General features: G+C 39.9%; 1 protein-coding gene across 12 annotated transcripts in view; it reads left to right on the forward strand.

Annotated features, from left to right (window-relative positions):
* Positions 1-25,705, forward strand: part of sorbs2a (sorbin and SH3 domain containing 2a) — an 83,302-nt gene that overhangs the window by 24,829 nt on the left and 32,768 nt on the right. For 5 of the 12 annotated variants that reach the window (XM_051945211.1, XM_051945217.1, XM_022211597.2 and 2 more), the window contains exons 1-6: positions 1,293-1,670; positions 8,077-8,242; positions 21,219-21,274; positions 22,582-22,671; positions 24,299-24,325; positions 24,490-24,614. In XM_051945211.1, the coding sequence (XP_051801171.1) occupies positions 21,265-21,274; positions 22,582-22,671; positions 24,299-24,325; positions 24,490-24,614 (252 nt within the window). In that variant the 5' untranslated portion in view covers positions 1,293-1,670; positions 8,077-8,242; positions 21,219-21,264. Of the gene's footprint in view, positions 1-1,290; positions 1,671-1,759; positions 1,782-4,355; positions 4,747-8,076; positions 8,243-21,218; positions 21,275-22,581; positions 22,672-24,298; positions 24,326-24,489; positions 24,615-25,705 lie in introns of those variants that run through there. The other 7 variants (XM_051945216.1, XM_051945220.1, XM_051945221.1 and 4 more) reach the window with 7 other exon arrangements.

Below are 25,705 nucleotides of genomic sequence, written 5' to 3' on the forward strand. Positions count from 1 at the left end.
TTGGAGTTCCTGTCACATATTCAGCTGTAATGAGCATTCTGGAAGAGCGACAAAGCGTTGGCGCCGTCTATGTTGAAGAGCAAACTGTATTTAAGGATATATATTTTTGATGTTTTCCCAGGTTTAAGTGTTTTCCAGTAAGTGACGCTTACTATATACAGGACTCTTCTGCTTTCTATATCCTTCCACTTACTTAACTGGGAATGGCAGGGCCTTGCAGAAGCAGCATTTAACATTGTTGTCCCAATTTCTCTTCATTGTAAAGGAAAAACACACACACACGAAGCAACTCAGATTTTTTGCTGCACTAGTATAGAGTCAATCACACATACAAATAGGGACATCTGAAAGTAATTCAGTTCAATTAAGTTTCATTTATATAGCGGCAATTTACAACATATCACCTCAGCACTTCACAAAGCAACGTAAAGACCTTACGAATTTTAAACAAAGACCAGAGAACCCAAAATCCGAAGTTACCATTGGATTCCCTTTGAGTGATGGTGGAAAATACAGCTGTCTGCTTTTCCCTGCAGGATTTCATAAAACTAATAAAAAAGGCTATATTTCTTTATGTGTATATGCAAATTCTTCAAGAGCTCTAACTCTGAATCATTGTCTGACTTGTACTTTATAATATTCTATTTTATTTATTTTCTGTACTCAAATAAATACTCTATCTTATAAGAGAGATAGAGAGATAAGATAAGCTTTTATTAATCCCACAGTGGGGGCATTTGTAATGTTCCTGCAGCAAAGATAGTGCTAACATTTAGGAAATGTAGCACAAAATAAAAAAGATAACCAAAATAAACATAATACTAATTATAGAAATAACATAATTGCACATGACAGAGGTACTGCACAGATTTTTACAGTAATACAATCACATTAACAGTCTTGTAGTAAATACTAAGATTTTTTTTTTCACATTTAATGCCAGCGTTTCCAGGCATCTTATTGCTGTTTTTTCTAACATCACAATTTGCACATCCTATGCTCTTTTGCACACTGTACCTCTTATCTATGTATGTTGTATGTAACATGTGTGAGCTACTGGACACTTTGAATTCCCCCATGGAGATGAATAAGGTATCTGTCTATCTAAATGATTATATTATTCCCATGTTTTCACCCTTAACACTCACCCTGCAGCAGCTCTTGTGAGGTCAGGGTGTCTCTGCAGTCTGCGTCCTCTACCAGCACTGATTGAACCGCGGGCGTTGCCATGGCTACACGGAGATCCAATGAGAAGCTCGCGGTCGGACTGTCGCTGAATGAACACAACAGAGGCCATTTTGGAGCCGCGGCATCATTCACCGACAACACCAACGGAAACGGAGGCGAAGTCAGTCCATCTCTGGGCTGGAAGATCCGGCACCGGCGAGGAAAGACATGTGGTGACTGACTAACTGTGTTGTCGTGCGGAGGGAAGAAAAAAGAAAAACAGGGGGCAGCTTCACCGCATTGCTATCCGAGGCCCGGTGACCCCCGTGGGAGGGAGTTGCCGTAGCTTGAGCCCGGCCAAAAACAGGTGTACAGTTTCATCACACGGAGGCTCCGCTGGCTAACCGAGCCGCCGGAGCTTCGCCGTGTTTCGGACTTTTTTTTTTTTTCACCTGGCAGAGGCCGGTTACATGACGTTGAGTTTCGGAGTCGGTGGTTTTAAGGTACGTAAACGCAGCACTGGCAATGTTTTTCGCTAATATTTCTCCCTCCGAGCCGCTGTTAGCAGCTGCAGCGGCTCCGACCAGCGGCTGGACGTCCTGGTGTCTGAGCAGGTAAACAGGCTATTTGAATACATAAACAGGCTATTTGAACACATAAACAGACAATTTAGACACATAAACGGGTTATTTAGTGTTTTCGGTGCGTTAGAAGCAACATTAACCCGAGAAAATGAATCTTCTCGTCCGGGATGCGGTTAAGTCGCCTCTGTGTCCATTGAAGTGCGTGCTAAAAAGTGATCGTCTACCAAATATTGATTTTTAGTCCATATAAGCAATTATCTTCACGTCTCTGCATAATTTTTCCTCCCCTGAGTTTTACATGAACCAATACAGTATTTTTCTAACAGTTAAAATAGTTTTAAAGGACCAGTTCAACTCATTTAATGTCATTTTCCACTTGCCAAAAAGTGACTCGAGCACCTACGTTGTGATTGAAATATTTATAATGCATCAAAATGAGTTGATTTCATTGCTGATTAATGTGTTGATTATTTTCTAGATCAATCCATTAGTCCTTTCATTTGTAAAATCTCAGAAAATGGCGAAAAATGTCATTTTGTCAAAACTCATCCTCACATGTCTCATTTTTTCCACAACCCAAAGAAATTCAATTTACTGTTGTTGAGAATTAAAGAAAGTATAGAATCTTCAGATTTTAAAAGCTACAGTCAGATAATTTTGACTTTTTTTTCTCAACAAACTACTCAGATATGTTAATCAGTGATCAAAAAGTTAGTGAGAAATTGACTAGTTGACAAACTGATTGATTATTCATTGCATATCTGGTATAATACACATTTCGTCTGTCACAAATATTCAGTTACAAGAAATGTTCAAACTATTGCTGTCACCACAGATGCGGTTATATGTATTTGCACATTATGACTGTTTGATCCACATACAAGCAGATGTAGATGTATAAAAACTGATTGTGCTTCACGCTGTTTTGTGCAGTTATTTAAAGGTATTTCACGTATGTAGCTGCTTATATGTGAATCAAGCAGTCATATTATTCAAAAACACACAATTTTCTTTCTGTGCTCATAGTAACAGTGCATCTTATGTGAAGCTTTTTCACAGTTTGTAGTGTAATCAGGTCTTAGCTTTAAGATGCATTATAGGCAATATTATAGTATTTTTTCTCAATGTTTAGGCTTTGGTGTGTGCAGTGTCACTTTTGGACTGTAATTAACAGGATTTCTGTATTCCCTTTATGTATAAAAACAGGAAAATTACCTCTCTTGCAATTATCTTATGAGCCATTATCTCTAAAATGTAACCTCAGGAATAAAATCAGTCGCTTCAGTTGCAATGTCGAGGCTGCACTCAAAATTTGGCAAATTTAAAACTGCATTTCAGGAGTTCAGTAGATTCTTTTGAGCTATTTGAGCAGGTAACAACAATTGCATTGATTTTAATCCAGGCCACAAAGCAGGTTAAAACAGCAGTGATACAATGGTAACTGCTCCAACAGGCTGTAATCACTTTGTGGCACAACAGCGGCCCGGGAAGATGTTAAATGCTGAGACCACAAGCTTTTAAGCTGCGGAAAGAATATCGCTTCACATTAGAAGTAAAGAGAGAGAAATATATGACGTGACAAAACAGCCAGCTTGATTGTAGAAACATCCACGTTTAACCTACATCCTAACAGATTAAGATAATCTCTATTGTTAGCTTGCAGTACAGTGTTGCAGTACAGTATATTGCAGCATGTGTAATCATATTAATAAAAAATAAGCACATGGCAGCTTTGAGCTACTTTTATTACATTTTATACAACTTGTGCTGTTAGAAAAACCAGGATTCCTTGAGTGTACCCTTGTGAGCTACTGTATTTTATGGTACCAAACATTATCCTCACAATATTTCAGCTACAACTCATGTGTTGCAGATTCCTCAGAGAGAGACGCAGTAAAGTCTTTATTGAGGTGGAATTTTTCTCCGCTACTGAAGTGTTTCCTCTTGCGTGCAATTAAAGGTTTAAAACATCATATAGGTGCTCTGAAGGAGACTTTTTAAGACTAGTATGTTGTTTTATCGCCTGTCTTTCCTCCAGCTGGTTATTAAAACACAAGTTACAGACAACCCATACATTTTCTGACATGTTGCTCTGATAGCTGCTATGAAAGGATGATGTAATGAGGAAAAAAATTACCAACAGCGACGGATGGTATCTGTAAGACTCATTTGAATGCTGGCTGAACGATGCACATGGTGTAACACTATCACTCCGGGAACCTCATGCCACTCCCAGCGAGGCCTACCTGTCCTGTGAGTGTGTGTTGGTGTGTGCGTGTGCTGGAGGCCTTCTTGCACAGTATTTTTGATGCACTTCTTGTGTGTTTTCGTGACCGCACACATATGTCTGGAAGAGAGGAAGCGACGCAGTGGGAGGCAATATGATGAGCAACAGTTGTCTGCTATCTGTCTCCCAGCGCCAATAAACAGCCTCTCATACCGGCTTAAATATACACACCTAATGAGCGATCGTAGCTTTTTGACTTGATTGATGGTCAATGAGGTGGAAAGTATGGCTCTGTAGCGTCAACTCGGTTGCACCTGCCAGTTTAGAGTTACCGTTCATGTATGTCTGAGCGATAGAGGTGGAGGGTGAGAGGAGGAAAGGGGGATCAAGGCAGGTCATCGGGGAATAGGAGAATGTGATATATTTTCTTCTAAAAGTACAGACTGTAACAGCAGGACTGTCAGTATCTTCTGCTCTGTTATGCTCTCACTCCTACGCACGCACACAAGCATCCCTTTTTAATTTAACCTTTCTCGGTTTATTTCTTTGTTTCGGTACCCTCTCTTGGCTCATTGTCCCTCTGCTGTGTTTCCTCCTTTATCTCGTCTGTTCTCTCTCTGCCCTTCTTCAGAGGCTGATGTCATGGCTCAAGTGGTGTGTGAAAAGCTGCCTAATTCCTAGTCTCGCTGATAAAAGACACTGCCTGCAGGAAACGCTCACTGCCTGAGCTTTCTCAGCGACCTTTAGCACCTACCATGCCATTTGGAGGTGGTAACTTTTTCTATAAACTGCTTTAATATATTCTTGACCACTCTGGGGTTTGATTATTCTTGATTAGGGGCCAGATTTGTTCATTCAGGAATAAATGTGGCTAACAGCATCAAACAATCTCACAGAAAAGCCTATTTTCACAAACTGAAGGTCTGAAAAATTGTGATCATACAAGGTTTACTAAGGGGAAGCACTTCTTATTCCACCCAGTATGGCTTCAAGGTAGCATACCAGTGCCTGTGCATCCCATGTATAGTAATCACATGTTAAAACTTTATTGGCAGATACAGAAAAACTGGATGAAGTGTATTGTTTTGTTTAAATGCACATGTTATTTCCACAATTTGCATTTTAAGGTCTCAGAAGAAATTCCCTAAGACCTGCTGAGAGGAGTTAGATTTACTGAAAACACTTATGTGTGTGCAGTGAGTGTTTCCAACATGTCTGCTGCATACAGGACATTTAGCAGTTTGAGAAATTATAAATTCTTTGGCCAGTACATCTTTATTTTGAGTAGCCAGATCCAAACAGGACTCTTTTTCATTTCGTTCATGGCATACAAATGCTGTTTTAGTCCTGTGAATTTTATTTCATCCTTGTCAGTGCTTGTAAGAACAAACACAAGTTTATCACAGCACCAGGAAAGGGGGACATTTTTTAAAAATGTACAAAGCCAGAACAGAATTGCACTCTGTCACACTTCAGATGATGGTTTTAGTCAAATGTTTGCCGCCGTGTGCCTGCACATTATGATAGATGCAGCATTTAACACAGTTGTAGCAATTTCTGTTCATTGTACACAAAAAGACACACAAACAGCAACAGATCTTTGCTGCAGTAGTATCCAGTTAATCACACGTCCAAATGGGCACATCTGAAAGTACAGCTGTCTGCTGTTCCCTGTAGGAACCGATTACACCAATCAAAAAGGTAGTATTTCTGTCTGTAGTCTTAATTTACATCTAAAAACACTGTCAACACATAACATATTGGAGTTCCTGTCTCATATTCCGCTGTAATGAACATTCTGGAAGAGTGACAAAACGCTGGCGCCATCTCAGTTGGAAAATAAACCTTATTTGTGAATATACTTTTTTTGATGTTTTCCCAGGTTTAAGTGTTTTCCATGAAGTGACACTTACGACATGCATAGCTCTTCTGCTTTTTATATCCTGCCACTTACTTAACTGGGAATGGCAGGGCCTTGCAGGAGCTGATAATGAATTAGGTGTTGAAACCGTACGAGTGAGACCATGTCGACGCGGCTACTGTAGTCCAGAGTGGCTCATAGGTCAAAGTGTCGGTGCGTTTGAGTGTGAGTTTGTGTCAGCCGCTATAAAAATAGTTTGCTCGGGTGCTTTAACGAGATCACTCCCAAGCTGCTGCTGTGTTATGTTGGTTTTAATTGTTTTTCTAAATCATTCCTTTGCATGCAGAACTTGATAGGACATGCTTATTCATGACAGAATGAAGTTTAAACGCATGGTGGATGTAAAATCACACTTGTCAGACATTTTTGTTTAGACACTGACGTAGATCTTGCATTATATTTTTTTTAACATGCCATGTAGGTTACTTTAGTTGATGTCTGTAATAGGACTTAGGACAGTAGAGCGCTTTAGGATGGGACTTTATTGGTCCCCTGATACTACCCTGATTTTGGGCCCAAGGTTACATCATTAGCACCTGTCAGTTGTCAGCTTTTCACCATACCTCAGTGATCCTTGGCACGTGACCAGAAGTTTCTGGTGCCCAGCTGCTGTTTAATAATGTCTGCTGACACACTGATCACTGCAGAGGGCTTTGGGTCTGAAGCTGAGGTGTTTGGGGGACATAGTTACGGGAGTGTTACTTATCACTGGAGCCATTTGTGCCCGTGTAGATGGGATTTTTACATTACCACTTCATCATTGGCACGATGACAGCAGACGCAGATAGTGTTGATCCAGGACAACTCAACTGAGTCCGTCCACATTTGATTTAAAGCTTGGCAACAGGCTGGCACTTGGCTGGGTTCGTGAATGAGTTTAGTGTTGTCCCTTTGTGGCTTTATGCTGAAATAGTCGTTGCCTCCCTAGTTAAACTCATTGTTGTTGAGACTTGCAGTGACCTCATTTGAGGTGGTGATTGTTTTTAGTTGTTCGCATGCTAGCTAAAAAAAGGCCGGGAGGTAGAGTGATGTCACGACACGGCTCACTGAATAAAACATCAGAAACATCATACTTTGAATCACAGTTGTTTTGGCTGGGGGAAAACAAGTCACTGTTTACTTGATGGAGCTGCAATAGGTTAATGAATTTCCTTTTGGAGGGACTGCCGAACTCTTCCTGAACCCTACCACTCAGTGACTTGTTAGTTATCTGATTTTCGTGCCACTCTTGTGTGTTGTTGAATATGGGTTTTAAAGGAGGAGGAGGAAAATGTCCAAATAGCTTATTGCACAGTAGCTGCCTGGCTGGTTTTAGGTATCCAGGCTCTAAATATGAGATGCTAATAGCAGTAGTTACATCATCATTCTGGGAATAGCAGGGAGTCTGGGGTCTAGAGGTGCTTCTGGCTGACCTCTCTCCTGTGTATATTCAGCTTGAGTGTGTGTATGTGTGTGGTCATTTCCAAATATACATTCCCATATGGATTACACAGAAGAAAGATTACTAATGAAACAGGTGAGTGGCCACATAATTTGTATTTATATTTCCGCACTGATATGACACTGACAGCACATGGTTTATTGACGTGGATAAAAAGAGAAAAGGCGTGCGTGTCATGTGCGTGCAGCTTCATTTACACATCTCAGAGTGAGCTTTCTTGGCAGGAAGTCAAATGGTCAGCAACAAAAAGCGAAAGAAAATCTCATGTGAGAACAATTTGACGCTCCTGTCAGTTTCCGACATCGGCACTGTGTGACATTAAGACCTGGGAGGCTCTCTGACAACCGCCTCTGGCTAACTACTGTCCTAACTTGTCAAAGGTGTACCTACCTCATGTGGGAATATGTACAATAGAATTACATAGTGTGTTTGTGTGTGGGACTGTGTTGGCGTTCTCACTGCATGCGTGCTTAGATTTAGTCCATCTTTGTGTGCATGTGCTGTGGAATGCATGCGTGCAAATGTGTGGTAAAATAGAGATAGTCAGCCCTGTCACTTTGCCCCCACCCATCTACACTGGGGGTAACTTTCCAGTCTCATAGACGAGCATGCCTGAGTCTGAAAATAGCCGTATCTGATCACTGCTTCACCCAAACAGGGAACTCTCTTTCCCCCGTCACTCCCTCTCTTTGGCTCTCTAACTTTCTCCTCATTCTGTTGTCTCTGTGCTTCTCAGGCATTAAACAGGGCAAGACCTGGGACTAAAGCTCGATCCGGAGGAGAGGCCTGTCCTGAGCGGAGAGAAAAATAATCAGAAAGGAAGAAGGAACAGGAACTTGGACTCACAGCTCACCTATACCTCACTCTTCTTCGCAAGCCTCCAGTCTTTTGGTTTTATGACGGTAAGAGTTACGGTTTCTTTGCTTAATGGACTGTCGCACCTGCACACTTTGATTTGTGGGTCACACTTTTAGGTTTGAATGTCACAAAACATACAGGATTACATTTAATTGATGCTAATGAACATTTTAATGTGAAACAACAGGAGAGCATATTTATTAAATTCAATTTTTTGCGATTACAGATTCAGTAGAGGTTCATTTAACTTTCCTGATTCATCCTAAAGTATTCAGATAATGTTTCAGTATATTTAAGTGGTTTATTTTAAAGTGTTTTTATAATGCCACTCTTGAATACCGACAGATATTGTAGGGCTGTCTTCTCAATTGTCATGTGTCTATATTTACTTGTTATGAGCACATCATACTTTAAAGAGAATGCAAATTAAAAGAGATCTGAATAGACTTTACAACCCCAACACCAAAAGGGAATTGTATTTATCTGTTCTGCCAAAGCCCACAATTATAGGGCATGTGTAGAATTTTTGTCTTTTGTGACAGTGGACAGGGGAAATGGTGTCAAATAAAAACAGTGGTTTCCACCGCGGTCACCTCGGAAATAGCATCAGGAAATTACTTCGAGTACAGTTTTGAGAGTTGAAAAATTTTATATATGACCCAGCCAGCTTTGTGTATATACTTGTGACGTATTTACTAAAAAGAGAACAGTGAAATTAAATCCACATAAAAGAAAACCAGGCGTCTATCTTGATAAAATTTGAATCCAACCCCCCGAAACTTGCCCGTGTTTTTAACCTCTTCTCATAATTTTGCCCCAGAATCTCACTTTCCTCTTCTTTCCCCTTTTGCGTACTTCCATCTCTTGTTACACCCTTTTTCATGGTCTCTTATTTCCCATTCAACAAAAGCCATGCACCAATCCCTCCATTAGGCCAGTCTCAGAGGTGTTGTGGAATGTCACCTTGACCCCTTGGGTACACAGTAAGGGGTGGTTCCCAGCCTCGGCTCGAAGCACGGGCTGCTTGGTTCACTAACTCCTGGATTTCACATACAGAGAGATGCTGTGTCTCTTAGCTGCTGATGTCACAGAGCACCACATATTTTAATGGTATAGGCGTATTATTCATACGTACGACTGACTCAATCCAGTCCCACTAAAACTTAATTTGTTTTCATAACTCCACTGTGCTCTTGTAAAACTGTTCTGCATTACCTGTACCTAGAAAGACCTAGTAAGTTGGAGAAAAACTGAAATGAGTTACACTTGAATGCTGATATTTTAAATTATATGTTGAGATTTAGGTCCAGATGTGTGTTTTGCAAATCAGACTCTACTAGGGCTGTACAGAAATTCTATTGTTTCACTATTCAGCAGCTAAAAAACACTTCAATTCCCATGTTGCTGTAACTCTGTTTTGACCCTCCTCTTCCTCATTCCTTACTGATAGTGGGTATTTGGTAAAAGCTGATACACAAAAGCACAAAGACGCTCTAAAGTTAACAACAGCAAACACAAGACTCTTGAGTTTCAGTCCCATGTGAACCTGTGGAATGGTGACAGAAAACAGGTGTCTGTTTTTCTGTCTGACATGCAAAATACTGTGAAATATGCTTTTACACTTATACAAATATTTAAGAATATTGAGATTTATACTTACAAGTCTTCAGTTGTAGAATTGCAATTTTCCCTTTACTTCAGCAACGCTCTCTAAGGGAAGTGATGACAATAGAGCCAATTACGCATGGAAGTGTTTTGAAATGATCTAAGGTCTACCCCAAAGCAAAAACTATTCATTTGAGTCTCATATAAAATGATTGTCTTGTTTCTTCTTGTTGTGAAACTAAAAAGAAACAGAATGCCTTCCCATGTCTCTGAGGTTTTTCATGTTCAAATTGTGAAGTTTATATTTATGATGGCGCGCTAACTTTGAAAAGTGAAAAATGTTGAAATGGTAGTACATGATCATTCCTCACATAGATTTTTGCAGTGTTCTGGACCACCTTAGAGGTTAAAGTTCTCTGTCTAATGGCAGTAAATATAGCACCTCTGCTAATCAAGTTCCTCTTATCTTCATGCTCGACACTTAACACTGGTACCTGGGGAATCCAGACTATGTTTGGGGAATGTAATCTTAGCCTCAGCTGATAACCATTCTGCTTTAGTGTACTCCTTGCCTAAAATGAAAAACTATTTTCAAACTGGTTTGTTTATTCTTCTTCTTAAACTAATGATAAATTGCAATCTAGCTTCTATGCTAATCACTGCACAGTCGTAATATCTGTTTTTATTTTTATTCGTAGAGGTGCAATTATCCCAGAGGCGCCTTTCACCTTACAAACATTATTATATTTAATCAGAATAATTTAGCACTTTGGAAGTGCAAAGAGAGACCATTATCAGGAGTAATTTCCCTTTCTGCTGCTTCTATTTCTAATTATCTTGAATAAGATTGGATTCACTTAGTGCAGAAGAAAATCTTCTGCACCTACCTTCCATACCTTTTTGAGAAATTTTCTTTTTAAAGTATTGCAGTGATTTGCAAAAAGTGGCGATGTGTTTGGTGTTATGTACACCCTCTGCATCTGTAATGAATAGGACTTACCAATGCTGTGATCTGAGATTCGCTCTTGTATCTGGATTGGGTGACATTTACTGGCCTTGTATTCCTGCTAGTTCAGAGTTAAGTGCTCAAAATGCTCATTATTATCTCTGTAGCCTTGTTGTGTTGCTTTTATAGAGTCAGTGATTGCTATCTTGTGAGAACAAAATGTAGTGAGGGTTTGTCTTCAGCTGGCAGCGTTGCAATTTAAGCGTCACATTTTCTTAAGTGTTTGAGATTCCTAGCTGACCAACAATTGTCCCCCCCCCTTACTCAACCATTCAAAAAAGCTGCAACCATAATGGGAGCCTGGCTGTAACGCTACATCAAAATGTCTCGTCAGCCTTTATCTTTGAAAATTGCTTTGGCATTCAGCGCCAACAATTTCCTTCCATTTGCTTGCCCCATTATCTCCTTGCAAGTATGTCTATATTAGCTCGCTGTGTTTCCCTTGGTTTGAAGCCTGGAGTTCTATGGCATTGTAATCGCTGGCTTTACGTCTATATACAGTGCTTTAATCTTCAAGAAGCACACACAGAACGGCTCTAAAGGTATTGTTTACTGGTGCTGCTGTGCATCCTCGGATGGCTTTCGAAAGGCAGCTTACATAATACAACATGCTAATATCGGCTGCTCCCCATTTTCAACTGTGGATCTTTTGTTTTGTATTCTCCTCGATGCAATGGAAGTCTTTTTCTGTTCATTTCTGTTTCTCATTTTTTTTCTTTCCATGCAATTCTTGTCATTCTTTTTCTGCTTCCTCTTCCATCTCTCCATTCCCCTCAGTGAACATCACAGCAGAGTCCACCGAATGCGTCTTGAGTTCCTTATAGGGGCTGATAAGATAACAAACCCACAAATTGTCACATCCAATTCATTCTTCTTCTCCCATAGCCCAGACTCACAGTAGCGGGGCTTGTCTTACATAATTGCATTAGTGCTCTCAGGCCAATGGCTTTGCTCGTTAGCGGCGCTGTGATGCAATCTGCAGAACACACGGTCCTCTGTTGTTTGCAGTATGGGCAGTGAGTGGGCACGCAGGGTCAGTGTGTTGTCCTCCCCTATCCATTCATACAGCCAGAGGGGGGTCTGCTAATGAGTGGCAAGGTTGAACAAACAAGGCTGATAACGAAGACTCTGTTGGAAGTGGCTGTTGTTCAACTCGTAGCAGTAATGCGGTGTTCGAACAGTTACGTGGCACTGATGACACATTCCTTGTAAAATGACCTGCATCTAACAACAAGCAGTTTTGTATTTGTGTGAAAAAACCAAGTGTAAGCCACTACTTTGCATGAGGACTCATTTGAAGGGAGATGCCGGTTCTTTATTATATGAAAAACATCTGTTACTCTGTTTTTACACCTGCGTTTTAAGCGTTTCTATCAATTATTTTGATTTAAGGCAGAGTCTGTGTGAATATTTTACATAGTTATGACTGGCTTGAGTGTAAGGCCTCAACTGTTTAGTGGTTAGAGTCATCCACTTCACTAAATTCAAAATGCGAATTGCGACTTTCTAAAGCTGTTTAACCACAGCAGTGTGCTGAAATGATAGCATCTTGAGCATTAAACAGCTAACTTATGCTAATTAGATCTAGCAAGACGTGTCCTAAATAATCAAAGATGTATGAATGTTCTTCTTGTTTATTTTTGGAATGCGACTGGCATATTAACAGCTTTTGTCCTGATGTGTCCATTAAAGCTCAGAAGCCAGAGTTTTCACTGAATCCTCTGGAAAATGCATAAACAACATCCTGACATGATTTAAAGTTTAACATCACTTTCACTAATCATTTTGACATTAGATCTTGTTCTGAAAGGTGGTACCGTCGTTGTTGAAAGTTGATTTATGCTGACATTTTCAGGATGTAATTTTGTGTGACTACCTCAGACAGTTCTGCCAAGATGCCAGGAGTTTTAAGCAAAACAATGATAAGAACTTGTTTTCTCTTACTCAATTCCATAAATTCAGATGCTTATGTGCTCCAAAAGTTCACCAGAGAAAGGTAAAATACTAAACTGAAGGTGTTGCAATTGTAGTTCTCCTCCTGTTGTGTTCCAACACTGATTTATACACTGTGGAACTGTTCACTTGTTTAGCTGCTGTCTAACATGAATATGCCGTAGACTCTTGTGTTCATTCAAAGCGCAATTCCTTATAGACGGACTCTTTTGATTCCCAAGTCTTTCTGTTTTTTTTTCTCACCACACCCTGCACTCCCCACGTTTTTACCACAAAAATGCACCATTAAAATAGCTTGGCTCCGATTCAGAAATGAAGGAATTAAACTATTCTAAATTCTGCCTTTTTTGGAGGGGGTCACTCTTCCTGTCAGTTCGCTTTCAGGCTCGCCATGTCTTGATTTATGTTGGATCTCCAGGGGCATTCTTTCTTGTTGTTAAAAAGGGATTTGTTCTCTTCAATTCCTTAGATTTTACAGATTTCTCTGCTTTGTGCTTCACTTTTATCCCTGTTAAATTCCTGGCTTGTAGCTAATGTTTACTAACATTTCCAGTTCATTCACACATAATATTGCACCTAGGGCGTATTAATATTTCTGTCGGAGTGCTTCTTTAATTATTATTGTAAGACTTGTAACAGCTGGCAACTCTTCTCTATAGGAAGAGTTAAATAGGACACGTCTGTGCGCTGACTTCTAGGTCTTTTAGGTCTTTAAATAGATTTGCTAAGGAGCTTAATCTGTTGACATCCTGCGAGTATGTCTCAGTCAAAGTGACCACTGGAGGGTCAGGACCCCGAGGCCATCGTCAGTTTATCTCCACTGGCTGTTCATTTTCTCCTGATGAAGACACAAGAATGATCTTTTGTTAATAGACTAAAATACACTGAAATATATATTGCTGCAAGTTAGTATAAAACCCTGAATCAAACAAAAAGCATTTATGATAAAATGAAACACAATTAATCTGAGAAAGGACAGATTTTATTTGTCTGTGTAACTATTGATATATTGTAAGTCAATGCCTTGGCAACTTCTTAAATCTGTCCCTTGTTTTGTGAATGGGGCATACTGTGTATGTAGGGATATTTTAAGGTGAATAAGAAATGCCTTCTGTGGGATTTTCTTGTTTACTCTGAGAAGCATTTTTTGGAATTTCGAAATTATTCCAAATCTCTATGATTAGGGGGAAGACTGTTGGATCTAAATAAGAAATTGAAAGTAATGTGATGACATGATTATCGTTTTCTGGATGTTCTGTTCAAGTCCACCAGCCACTGAGAGACAAGTTACTAGTGTTTTACTTTCACAGTTAGGACAATAACTGAAAATTAAAGAAACCTTTTTGTACAAATGGACACAAAGTTAGAGATACATTGTGAATATAATGTAAATGTCATTTCCTGGGATTACCACCATCCTCCTCTAAATTATTTTTAGCATGGAAGTGATCTCCACCAGTGGCATTTTTCTAATCTGCAATGCAAGGACATTTGCAGGCACAGACTGTATATAACTTACATGACACATAGAGACATATTTGCTTCTGGACACTTGTTTTGTCTGTCTGAAAACACTCTGCCAGTGACTAATGGCATCTCGGTCGGCGATCTTTGTATGCATGTTTGTGTTTCCTTGCTTTTGATTGTCGTACACTGGGGGTGTTTTTCTTTGTGTTATTTTTTTTCACAGCATACTAACTACGTGAAGATTTTTTTGTTAATATGGCCAAACAGCGCGGTTCATTCCATTCTCTGATCGGCTTTAACCGCAGTCTCCAGTGGTCCGGCTTTGTTGTGCTGTCTCTGCTCTAATTTTATGAGATAATTAAAACAGCACACACAGATTACACATGGAAATTCCCATTTGCTCACTGTGACTTATCTGCCGTCTTCAGAAGTGAATTTTCTCAAACTCAACAATATTAAAACTCTCATAATTTTGAAAATTAACATGTTGTCAAGGGAAGGAGAGTTTAGATCACAGTTTCTGATGACAAACTCACATCATCATTGTGTTTTTCTAATAGAGTCATACAGTAGGACAAGCTACCTAGCATAGCTACAGTGTATTTAGTGCTGTAACAGTATTAGTCCACTGACACAAACCAAATGGGTCTCAGTGCGTCACTCAGCAGACTAATGAGACTTGATGGGCTTCATGTTGGACATCACGGCTTTCTGTGGCTCATAGCTCTGACTTGTGTATTTGCAGCCCCACGGCTATTGCACGCAGTAATTATATACGCACTAGTCTCCAGAGTGGCCTACCAGCGCCGAAATTACAGTTAGTGGATAAACCACAGCCAAGTAAGAAAATAAAATGACTCGAAAGAAGCTTGACATACCAAATGCTGCGGCCTGCAGAACTAGGAAAAGAATCCCAAACAGCTCATCAGAAAACGATGTTTATCATCCGAGGATTTATTCAACGTCCTGAGAATTGACATTATTAATATTAACAACAGTAAAATAGCAAGACTTTGGTCTGTCAACATTTATCGCCGCTGCTTCCCGTGTAAATAATGCAGTAAGCATTTTGAGGAAACATTTGTTGAATATTAATGGAGATATTTATCATTATACAGTGACATGCATGCTAGAGGGCATTTGCTGCTAATGATCTAACACTGGCTTTAGACAGGGCTGAACACTTTTTATTGAAAAGGTTAAAAAGGTCTATTCTGACAAATAGGCAGAGTTGTTCAGAGGTGTAGAGCTTCAAGCGTTTTCTTCCCGTGTCTCGCCACAACGTTACACCGCGGCCACAGCTGCTGTGTCGCCGCTGATCTGTCCCCAAGAAACATGATGCTGTTTATAATCTGACCATCATTTGGACGCCGACAGCTTGCGACGCCAGACCCATGATTTACCCCCGTGTGTGTTTGTGCGTGTGTGCGTGTGTGTGTGTGTGTGTGTGTGTGTGTGTGTGCGTGTGTGTGTGTGTTTGTTTCTCAGAGACAGATTTATGAGGACATACTGCATGAGGTTGAGGACTAGGTCTTGAGGGACAGAAAGTGTCCCATGATGTAGAGGTTCACGCAGTCCCACAAGCAGTTGTATTTCCTTTTCACCAGCATTTGCTGTGTTACCCGTGGAAATCCTCACATGGTGGCAAAAACATAGTATTATACATGGATAAATGAGGTTATAGTATACAGTTATACTTTCTACCTAGAGGTCTTATTATGTCTGCAAAAGTCTCTATGCAGGTTGAACTCAGTATTATGTGTTTGGCCTAGAGACATCTCTGCTTTCTGTAATAAAATTCTATAATACTTTTGTGGTGCTCTTGTCTATAATTTTGGCAAAACACAAGCATATAACATAACTGGTCAATTTCAAGCACTGTCCATACTATAGAGTAACAAAAAAATAGAATATAAAATCCATAACACCATTTTTTTAACACTGTCTACAACCCATAGACGCCCCCTTTTCTATGTGCTCCCTTCTCCACTGTGTTTTATTTCTTTTTGACTATATATTTTTTGTGTGTGTTCCTACCCACTTTAAGCATCTTTGAGCGTCTTGAAAAGCGCTATGTAAGTATTACATATTATTATTAGTAGTAATAGTATTTACACTTGGTACAGTAAGTGTATTTGCTCTCATTAAGACTTTTCTACATATTTGAGTAGAAACAACCAAATCTGGCTGTGCACAATTCCATTTTGCTTAAACTTAAATTTCTGTCCATGCAGAATAAATGACACAATATACGGTACCACAGTTATGTTAGCGTTAGCCACATTGTGAACCAGTCCTCCAAGACGGTGTTGTTTCAGCATGAAAATGAAAGAAAAATACATTAGAGGTTATTGAACAGCACTACAGCTTACACATTCCAAGCCTTTCCCCCATAATTATAGCCTGACTGCTTATACTGCTGATACTGATAAACAGTATTTGGGAGTTAAAAAAATCGTACGGGAACATATTGTCCTATAATAATATTTCTTTATGTACATACGGTGCCTTGTGAAAGCATTCGGCCCCTTTGAACTTTACAACCTTTCGCCACATTTCAGGCTTCAAAGATAAAGATATAAAATTTTAATTTTTTGTCAAGAATCAACAAGAAGTGGGACACAATCGTGAAGTGGAACGAAATTTATTGGATATTTTAAACTTTTTTAACAAATAAAAACCTGAAAAGTGGGGCGTGCAATATTATTCGGCCCCCTTGCATTAATACTTTGTAGCGCCACCTTTTGCTGCAATTACAGCTGCAAGTCACTTGGGGTATGTCTCTATCAGTTTTGCACATCCAGAGACTGAAATTCTTGCCCATTCTTCCTTGCAAAACAGCTGGAGCTCAGTGAGGTTGGATGGAGAGCGTTTGTGAACAGCAGTCTTCAGCTCTGCCCACAGATTCTCGATTGGATTCAGGTCTGGACTTTGACTTGGCCATTCTAACACCTGGATACGTTTATTTGTGAACCATTCCATTGTAGATTTGGCTTTACGTTTTGGATCATTGTCCTGTTGGAAGATAAATCTCCGTCCCAGTCTCAGGTCTTTTGCAGACTCCAACAGGTTTTCTTCCAGAATGCTCCTGTATTTGGCTCCATTCATCTTCCCATCAATTTTAACCATCTTCCCTGTCCCTGCTGAAGAAAAGCAGGCCCAAACCATGAGGCTGCCACCACCATGTTTGACAGTGGGGATGGTGTGTTCAGGGTGATGAGCTGTGTTGCTTTTACGCCAAACATATCGTTTTGCATTGTGGCCAAAAAGTTCGATTTTGGTTTCATCTGACCAGAGCACCTTCTTCCACATGTTTGGTGTGTCTCCCAGGTGGCTTGTGGCAAACTTTAAACGAGACTTTTTACGGATATCTTTGAGAAATGGCTTTCTTCTTGCCACTCTTCCATAAAGGCCAGATTTGTGCAGTGTACGACTGATTGTTGTCCTATGGACAGACTCTCCCACCTCAGCTGTAGATCTCTGCAGTTCATCCAGAGTGATCATGGGCCTCTTGGCTGCATCTCTGATCAGTCTTCTCCTTGTTTGAAGTGAAAGTTTAGAGGGACGGCCGGGTCTTGGTAGATTTGCAGTGGTCTGATACTCCTTCCATTTCAATATGATTGCTTGCACAGTGCTCCTTGAGATGTTTAAAGCTTGAGAAATCTTTTTGTATCCAAATCCAGCTTTAAACTTCTCCACAACAGTATCTGGGACCTGCCTGGTGTGTTCCTTGGTCTTCATGATGCTCTCTGCACTTTAAACAGAACCCTGAGACTATCACAGAGCAGGTGCATTTATACGGAGACTTGATTACAGACAGGTGGATTCTATTTATCATCATCAGTCATTTAGGACAACATTGGATCATTCAGAGATCCTCACTGAACTTCTGGAGTGAGTTTGCTGCACTGAAAGTAAAGGGGCCGAATAATATTGCACGCCCCACTTTTCAGTTTTTTTATTTGTTAAAAAAGTATAAAATATCCAATAAATTTCATTCCACTTCACGATTGTGTCCCAATTGTTGTTGATTCTTGACAAAAAATTAAAAATTTTTATCCTTGTTTGAAGCCTGAAATGTGGCGAAAGGTTGAAAAGTTCAAGGGGGCCGAATACTTTCACAAGGCACTGTATATAGCTATACACAATAAATAGGACATATTAGAGTGCTCACCAGTGAACTTTGACAGTTATTGTTTCTGAATTTAGTCACACATTCGCTGACATTTCTACGCTTAAGTTTCTTATCAGCCCACATATTTAGCAATACATGTATCTACAATAAGCTAATGGCCAGCTTATTGTTTATTGATGGTGCCATGGTTTTTATGCAAAGAAACTTTGGAGTCATGTGCTGTAGCTTTAAACTAAGTGGAATTCTGCTATTTAAATTAATTTTCGTTGTACTGGAAGGAATTTCTCATTGCACATATGCGGTATACATTGTCGTAATGAGAATATTTTGTCATAAGATGTTTCTTATGAGACTTGATCACTTTCAGTTATAGAAGGAAATTCCTGTTTGTCATAATAAGATGTTTCTTATAAGACTTGATCACTTTCAGTTATAGAAGGAAATTCCTGTTTGTCATAATAAGATGTTTCTTATAAGACTTGATCACTTTCAGTTATAGAAGGAAATTCCTGTTTCCATGTCTAGATGGTTCCCATCTTCTCAACTGAATCAAGCCTGTGAAGTTGTCAATGTGGTTAAATCCATGCTAATGTTATGCCATCCATGTAGTAACACTCATCGCTACAGCCAGCTACTAAGGCACTTTACACATTGATGTCTGAATATGGTCGCATACCTTTTCCAAAATTAGCACCAGTAAATGACGGCCACAATTATCAGGACTTTACTTGTCAATGTGCAATGAGGATCAAAGCTGTCAGAGTTGAAGCAAATGTCTGGTAATACGTGTCATTTGTTGACAGTTTGTTTAAAAGGATTAAACAAGGATTAACCTCAATATATATTTCCATCAGTCTTCACTGTATGTGCAGCACTGTTTGTAGCGCAACATCCTTGTGCATCTCTGGATTTTACTCCACTGTGCTCAACATAGAATTTTTTTAAAAGTGATTTCAGATTGATTTGGGTGTGCAAACTCTACTTTAATAATCCTTAATGAGCACATTTATTACTACAATTACTGGACTTTCTCTAAACACATTTTTGTTATCTATCCCAGTAGCTATCTTTCAGAGCGGCTGTAGCCCTCTGGAACCATGTACGCTAACATTTAAATAGCCTCACACAATCCCAAAACTTCATATCAGTATCTCCGTGTGAGCAAGGTAATGTTAGCCATGTCATAGTTATTTACATGCCAGACATGTGTGATTCCTGCTGCAGCCACTGTAGTTTGCCACTTGTAATATCTGTCATACGCACTAAGTCCCATGATGACACACTTGTACATGTATTCACACGGCGATGCAACGTTCCGTGCTTTGCTTTCAGCTTTTGATGTTTGCCCCGTTCCTATCAATCACACATCCTGCTGGAACACTTCAAAGGAAAGGGCTCCTTATAGCCAGACATCGCATATGGGTCCACATAAGTAAACATGGCATTCTGTGTCATTCATCAATGCCATTTAGGTTATTCATGTTTCTTTTATGTGTGCTGTAAAGGTCATTATATCTCTTTCTACGCTGGAAGAAGTTATGTTCCGACACATCCTACCCTTTGGCTTAAACATCTTTTTGAACATGGCAGGTAAAATGTGTTGATTTACAGCAGTTTAAACGTATACTTGTGTGGAAATGAAGTCAAAGAGAATTCAATAAAAGAATTGAAAACATAAAAGTCATAACTTGTAGTGCTACTGTTGAGCTGCACAGCTGGTTTTAGGACTTGGATAAGGATGCAGTCATGATGTAGATCAGCTGCAGAAATATAGAACATTGTAAGGGCTCCACAAACTTTTTGGCACCACTTTATCACTACCTACTGTCATATACAGTGTTCCAGGCCACTTGGTTGCTGGTCGCTCACAACGATATGCCACTTTTTCCTGATGAATAGACTGATCTGTCATTTCATTTAATTTCATTTCACTGAACCAATCAGAGGTCTGGAACCAGGCTAATGCCACCTTGTTTTGCATGAAATTTTTTTTATCACTTGTCCGGTTTTTTTTTGTTTTGTTTTTTACAAATGTCATGGAATTCTTCACCTCAGCCCAGAAGTCTTCTGTATGGGGAAAAAATGTGTGACAGAAGTTGAAATTTAGTTGACAGATTAGTCACTTGCAATACATCAGCATATAGGATTCGTACTTCTAAGCATCATGAATCTCTGCAGATTGTCCCTGCACGAAGCGTTTGGGCCTCAAATGTCTGTGTCATGCTGAATAAATACTAGTGGATCAGTGCCTAGATAAGTGATATTGTCAAATCATGTTGCTGGCAAAGGTTTTCCCAACATGCAGTTTTACATCTTCCTGTTCATTTCAGGAAAAAAAACAACGTATTTTTTTGAAACCTAGTAATATTTCTGTTATACTTAATGCGTGTTCTATGTACAGCTTGCTGTAACTTTTTACAGAGTAAAACCTAACAAGCCCAAATTAGTCACCATAGTAATCACTAATCACAGTCACGTGCTTGTGGTTATTGCGGCATGGTTATTGCACAGAGCATTCACCACTTCATTGTCAAGGAGGCAGCTCCGGCTATTTGTGGGAGTTTGTCAGCTAAAGCGGTTCTGATTGGGGGTAAATTAGAGACTTTTAGAGTATTCATCAGCTCTTGGAAGTTGAAACATGCCTTTCCTTTTTCTCCTGCTGCGGCCAAAGCAGCTGGATGGTAATGTTTCAACACGAGAGGACGTGTGTGAGATCATCTGGCCAGGAAATGTACTCATAGATACTCATCACTGTACTGTTAGTAACTCCGTAGCCCTCAGAAATGACAGAAGCTTTTTCACTGTATTAAAAACTATAATTCTTAATTTGAAATGCTTTGTTTTTGTTTTGCAGGAAAGTGTGTCCCCCTGCAGTAGATCAGTAAGAAGTGCTCTTCAATATGAATACAGGTATGCACACAAAAACACATGTATAAACTAGATATAAGATCATTGGGGAGTCGTCCATTCATCCAGTCCATGTACACTATTTTCATTTTTGCGCTTTATCATATATGAAAACTATTGTTGACATTTAGCAATACAGTGTAAATATTTAATATGTTTCTGCATTGCAGGCCACTTAGCTATTTCCTGGCTGCCACTTCTACTCTGCTGCAGGCATGAATCTGTAACTCTAATCCCGTTTCACCTCTCTGGTCGTGGTCCATTTTGGGCCTGAGGTATTGTAACTGAAAGCGTCGAGCATAGTAAGCCTGTTGCTTTTAACTACAGTTTCGTATTCTTCTGTATACACATTTCCAAAGCTCTGTCCTAAACTTGGCAGCCATCCTGAGCTGAAGTGTGTATTGCAGCCACAGAACCAGTGATGAGTAATCCATTAATGAACCTCCTCCATACACCGCCACTCTGTGTGTCTGCCAGAGGTAGCTTCAATCATTTGGTCAGTGGCCTGTATTTACAATTTAAAAGACGTCATAAAAATAGCGACACTAATAACACTAGACAAACTCATTTGATGTAGAATAAAAATATGTTTGTTGTCCAGTATCTAGAATTGTAAAGTACTGCTCTCAGCTTTTGCAGCTTTTCTCAGGCTTTGCTAGTATGTGTTTGATTGCCAAGTTCTTCAATGTAAAAAATGGGACAATTATGTCAGGAAGCATTGAGAAAGGCAGTGTTTTATTTAAGGACGGTTATTCCACTCCTGTTCTGTTGATGGGGATGTTTTCAAAAGCACATCAGTAAACAGAAAGGTATTGATTTTTAACCTTACTGGCTCTTGATTTTTTTTTCCAGCTCTTAAGATTGTTACTTTCTGTGATCACATTAGTCCTGCTTGAGCTGTGATACTGTTCTCTGATTCTACTGTGCTTTGATTTTTGGAGCCTAATTCAGAAGCAGGGTCACTCAGTTCACAGTGAATTAATTTCTGACTTTATCTGCTAACGTAAATATTTAGGTTGGTATGAGCTAATACAGCACATGAAAGCATATTCTTTAATTTGTTCAACTATGTAATTGTGGTGTGCACCATTTTGGAGACAAAACCTGCGCTCATGTTTAACGAGCTGTCACCTCATATGCTGCAGTGAAATCAGCCACTTGAAATGCATGTGCTTTCCCTCGACTTGGTTGCGTTATGTTCCCGTTTGGACGCATTTGTGTGTGAGCTTATTTGCATCATTGTTTACATGCATGTGCATGTGTGCTTCTGCTTTGCCTCTATGATCACCTGCCTGGCTGTGATTTCTCAGATAGCGGAGGATGTGTTCGCAAAAGTGTGGCCTTGTCACTCAAACTCTCTCCCATGAAGAGGGTCCAGAGCTCACCAAATCTAGCCACAGGTACTAACACTCACAAAATACACAAATGAACACATATTGGAATAACAGCGGTTTACCAAATCCGTAAAATCAAGGCCAGTCCAGGTTTTGACCAGTTCAAATGTTGGTCAAAGCATGAGGTAAGTCTTTAAAAAGTGGCTTTTCTTCTTTTTTTTAAATCCTGTTTGGGCTTCATCAACCTGATATGAATTGAGCATATTTGAAATACTTTCAAATATGCTGTGGCTGCGTCGGTTTGCTTAAGCAAAGTTTAGACTGCAGGATGTTATTTTCTCCAATCAGTTCATTGTAGAATTCTTTTCTTTTTGTTTGCTTCGTCTGTTCTCTCTTAGAGTTATTTTGCTTCCAAAATCTGCCACACTTCACATTGTACCAACCAGTTGTTGATGTTGATCTTCCTTCCATCCTACTCCATGTCATCTCCCTCTCTGTCTGTGGAGTGCATTTTACCCTTTGTCTTGTCAAAATGTTTTGATTGCTGTTTTTTCTACCTTTTTTTTTTGGCAGTATGCTTTCCCCCCCTCCCCATGTCAGTGTTGACTGGTTAGACATTGCACAGCTCCCTTGACCTAAATTGCTGGACAAATGTGGTATTACCCTGGGATGGACTTTGTTTGTTGACTAAAATGGTCCAGTGCTGCCTAATACTTCCGTGGTTCAGCTTAATGCAATCCAAGTCAGAGTTGATTTACTAAATATTTGGTTCCAGATGTTTGGAAAGCTCAGGGTTAATTACATGTTTTTTTTTTTTTAAGTTAAAAGAAGCAAATACCACCCCTCCAGCGAACACACATAAAATAGCCTGTTTTTTTAATGCTATTGTGCTGCAGCTATTTAATTCATCAACTTGAACAAAGACAAATTAGTCAACAGTAATTGTGGAATGTGCAGTAGTTGGGCACCACTTTGGCACATATTCCCATTTAGAAACATTTTTTGTAACCAGCTAAGAGTTTTTCCATTTGCTCTTACTTGAAGTTCACATCAAAATCTGAGACGTGTTTGGCTTCTCTTGCATGACCGCCATGTTTAAAATCGACCCACATATTTTCAGTGATGTTTGTGTTGGTAACTGTGAGAGGCCTTTTACAAAAGCTTCTCCTGTTTACATTTCCTGAAGTGGTTCTTGGTGAATTTGCTGCTCTGATTTAGATCATTGTCCTGTAGAAGTCTGTCTATTTTCAGTTTTAGTTTCTTGATTGGCTGCATTAAATTGACACCCAGAATTAGTTTTCTGGTAAAAAAGCTACAATTTCAGGAGAAAATGTTTTTGTAACCTGTAGTATATAGGAGGAAAAATTAGTTATTTAAGCTGAAGCTGAAATAGTTTTTGGTAACTGCTACATTTCAGTTGTCTGTCTTGTTGGTTTCAGGTTAAGAGCACCGAGTAATCCTGAAGCAATCAGTTTTTTGTTCTGTGTTCTTTCCTACACCTCTGTCTCTTCCTTTTGTCTATTTGAAAATTACATCACAGAGCAAGTCTCTGTCACATTTTCACAAGTATTTTAAGATGAGAGCTTCTTTAAATGTAATCTGATGCAGTCATATTGAAGTTTGTTCCAGGGATTAATGTGACAACACATCCAGTCATGTCACTTATTACTGCTGTGTCTCCTCTGTTCTCCAGGGAGTGATTCTCACTCATCAGACTTGGGTAAGTCCCCGCTTTGTTTGGTGACTGCTGGTGGAGAATCATTTCTCTTCTCTTTTTGTATTGCACAAGACAAAAGATGCTATGAAACATCCTGTATGCCACCAGAAAACTTAATCAAAACGCACTACAGGACATGATGTCAATATTATTAAATTTATCTGCAGATTCTTGGCGGTCACGCAGTGCAACAGACGGCCTTAAGAATGGAGATGCCAGCAGCTCATCTCTTGCTGCCAAAGGCTTCCGCAGTGTCAGACCCAACCTTCAGGAGAAAAAGTCACCCACCCAGGTAAAATATAATGCTTAATAGCCCAATAGAGCTAGACATTTAGCATCTATTTTCAGTTCTACTGCTACTTGTACTTTAATTAAAAGGACTCTATTATGTTGTGCTGTAATCTCGACTTGTTAAAAGTCTCTGTGAGTAAAGGTTATTTTAAATGACACCACAAACCTTCATAATTGTGGATAATTTAGCCAGAACCATGCTGTTTTCCCGAGCATATATTTGGTGCAGCTTTGTGATGTCAAGCTTTGTGCTGATGATGTTTCTTGTTTTTGTTGTTTGAACTTACATTGGCTGCTGCTTTCTAATTGGCTAACAAGGAAACCAATCCTCTGCCATTGCCTCCCCCCAGGAGAGAGAGTTTTCACTTCTCGCCCACTGGCACTAATCCACCAGATTACAGCTCCCTCATTGCCCTGGCTAATGATTTGAGTCCCGGAATGCAAACATTCACTAAGAATGAGAAAGCAGTTTTAAGAGAGTCCTACACTGTTAGGAGCACATCTTCTTACTCCTACTCAGAGACCAGTGCAAACCAAGTCCATCAGTTAAATCAGTCCACTGTCCCAAATGATATTAGCAACCTCAATGCATCTGCCACCACAAATACACAGCAACGTAAGGTGTCCTCCCTTAAACTAACCCCCGTCACCATCCCTGACCCACCTGCTCACCTCAACTCTTATGCTGATCCCCAGCCTAAGACCCAGAACAAAGCTTCCCCTCCACCCACTTCCCCACCACCACAAAGCGGTCCCATCCTCCCTCAACCCTCGACACAGACAGCTTCACTTTCCATCCACCTGGGTACAGAGAATCAGAAAAAGACCGCCCGAGTTGAGCCCAAGCTGCCAGACCAAGCTCCAAATCAAACCCCAACTCCAGCTCCATCCCAGGTGGAGACGACAAAGCCTCCTCCTGCTATTCCGCCAAGACCGTCGCCTGCAGAACTGTTGGTACATTACTGACTACGTACTGTAAAGACAAAACCAAATACAGAAAGGTCACTGCAATGCAATCACTGGGTTTATGTTTTGGCGACATCAGGAGTGAGTAAAGTGTTACACAGCAGCTGCATCATAACAGTTGGCATC

Source organism: Acanthochromis polyacanthus, chromosome 3 (assembly GCF_021347895.1).
Source record: "Acanthochromis polyacanthus isolate Apoly-LR-REF ecotype Palm Island chromosome 3, KAUST_Apoly_ChrSc, whole genome shotgun sequence".
Lineage (NCBI taxonomy): Eukaryota > Metazoa > Chordata > Actinopteri > Pomacentridae > Acanthochromis > Acanthochromis polyacanthus.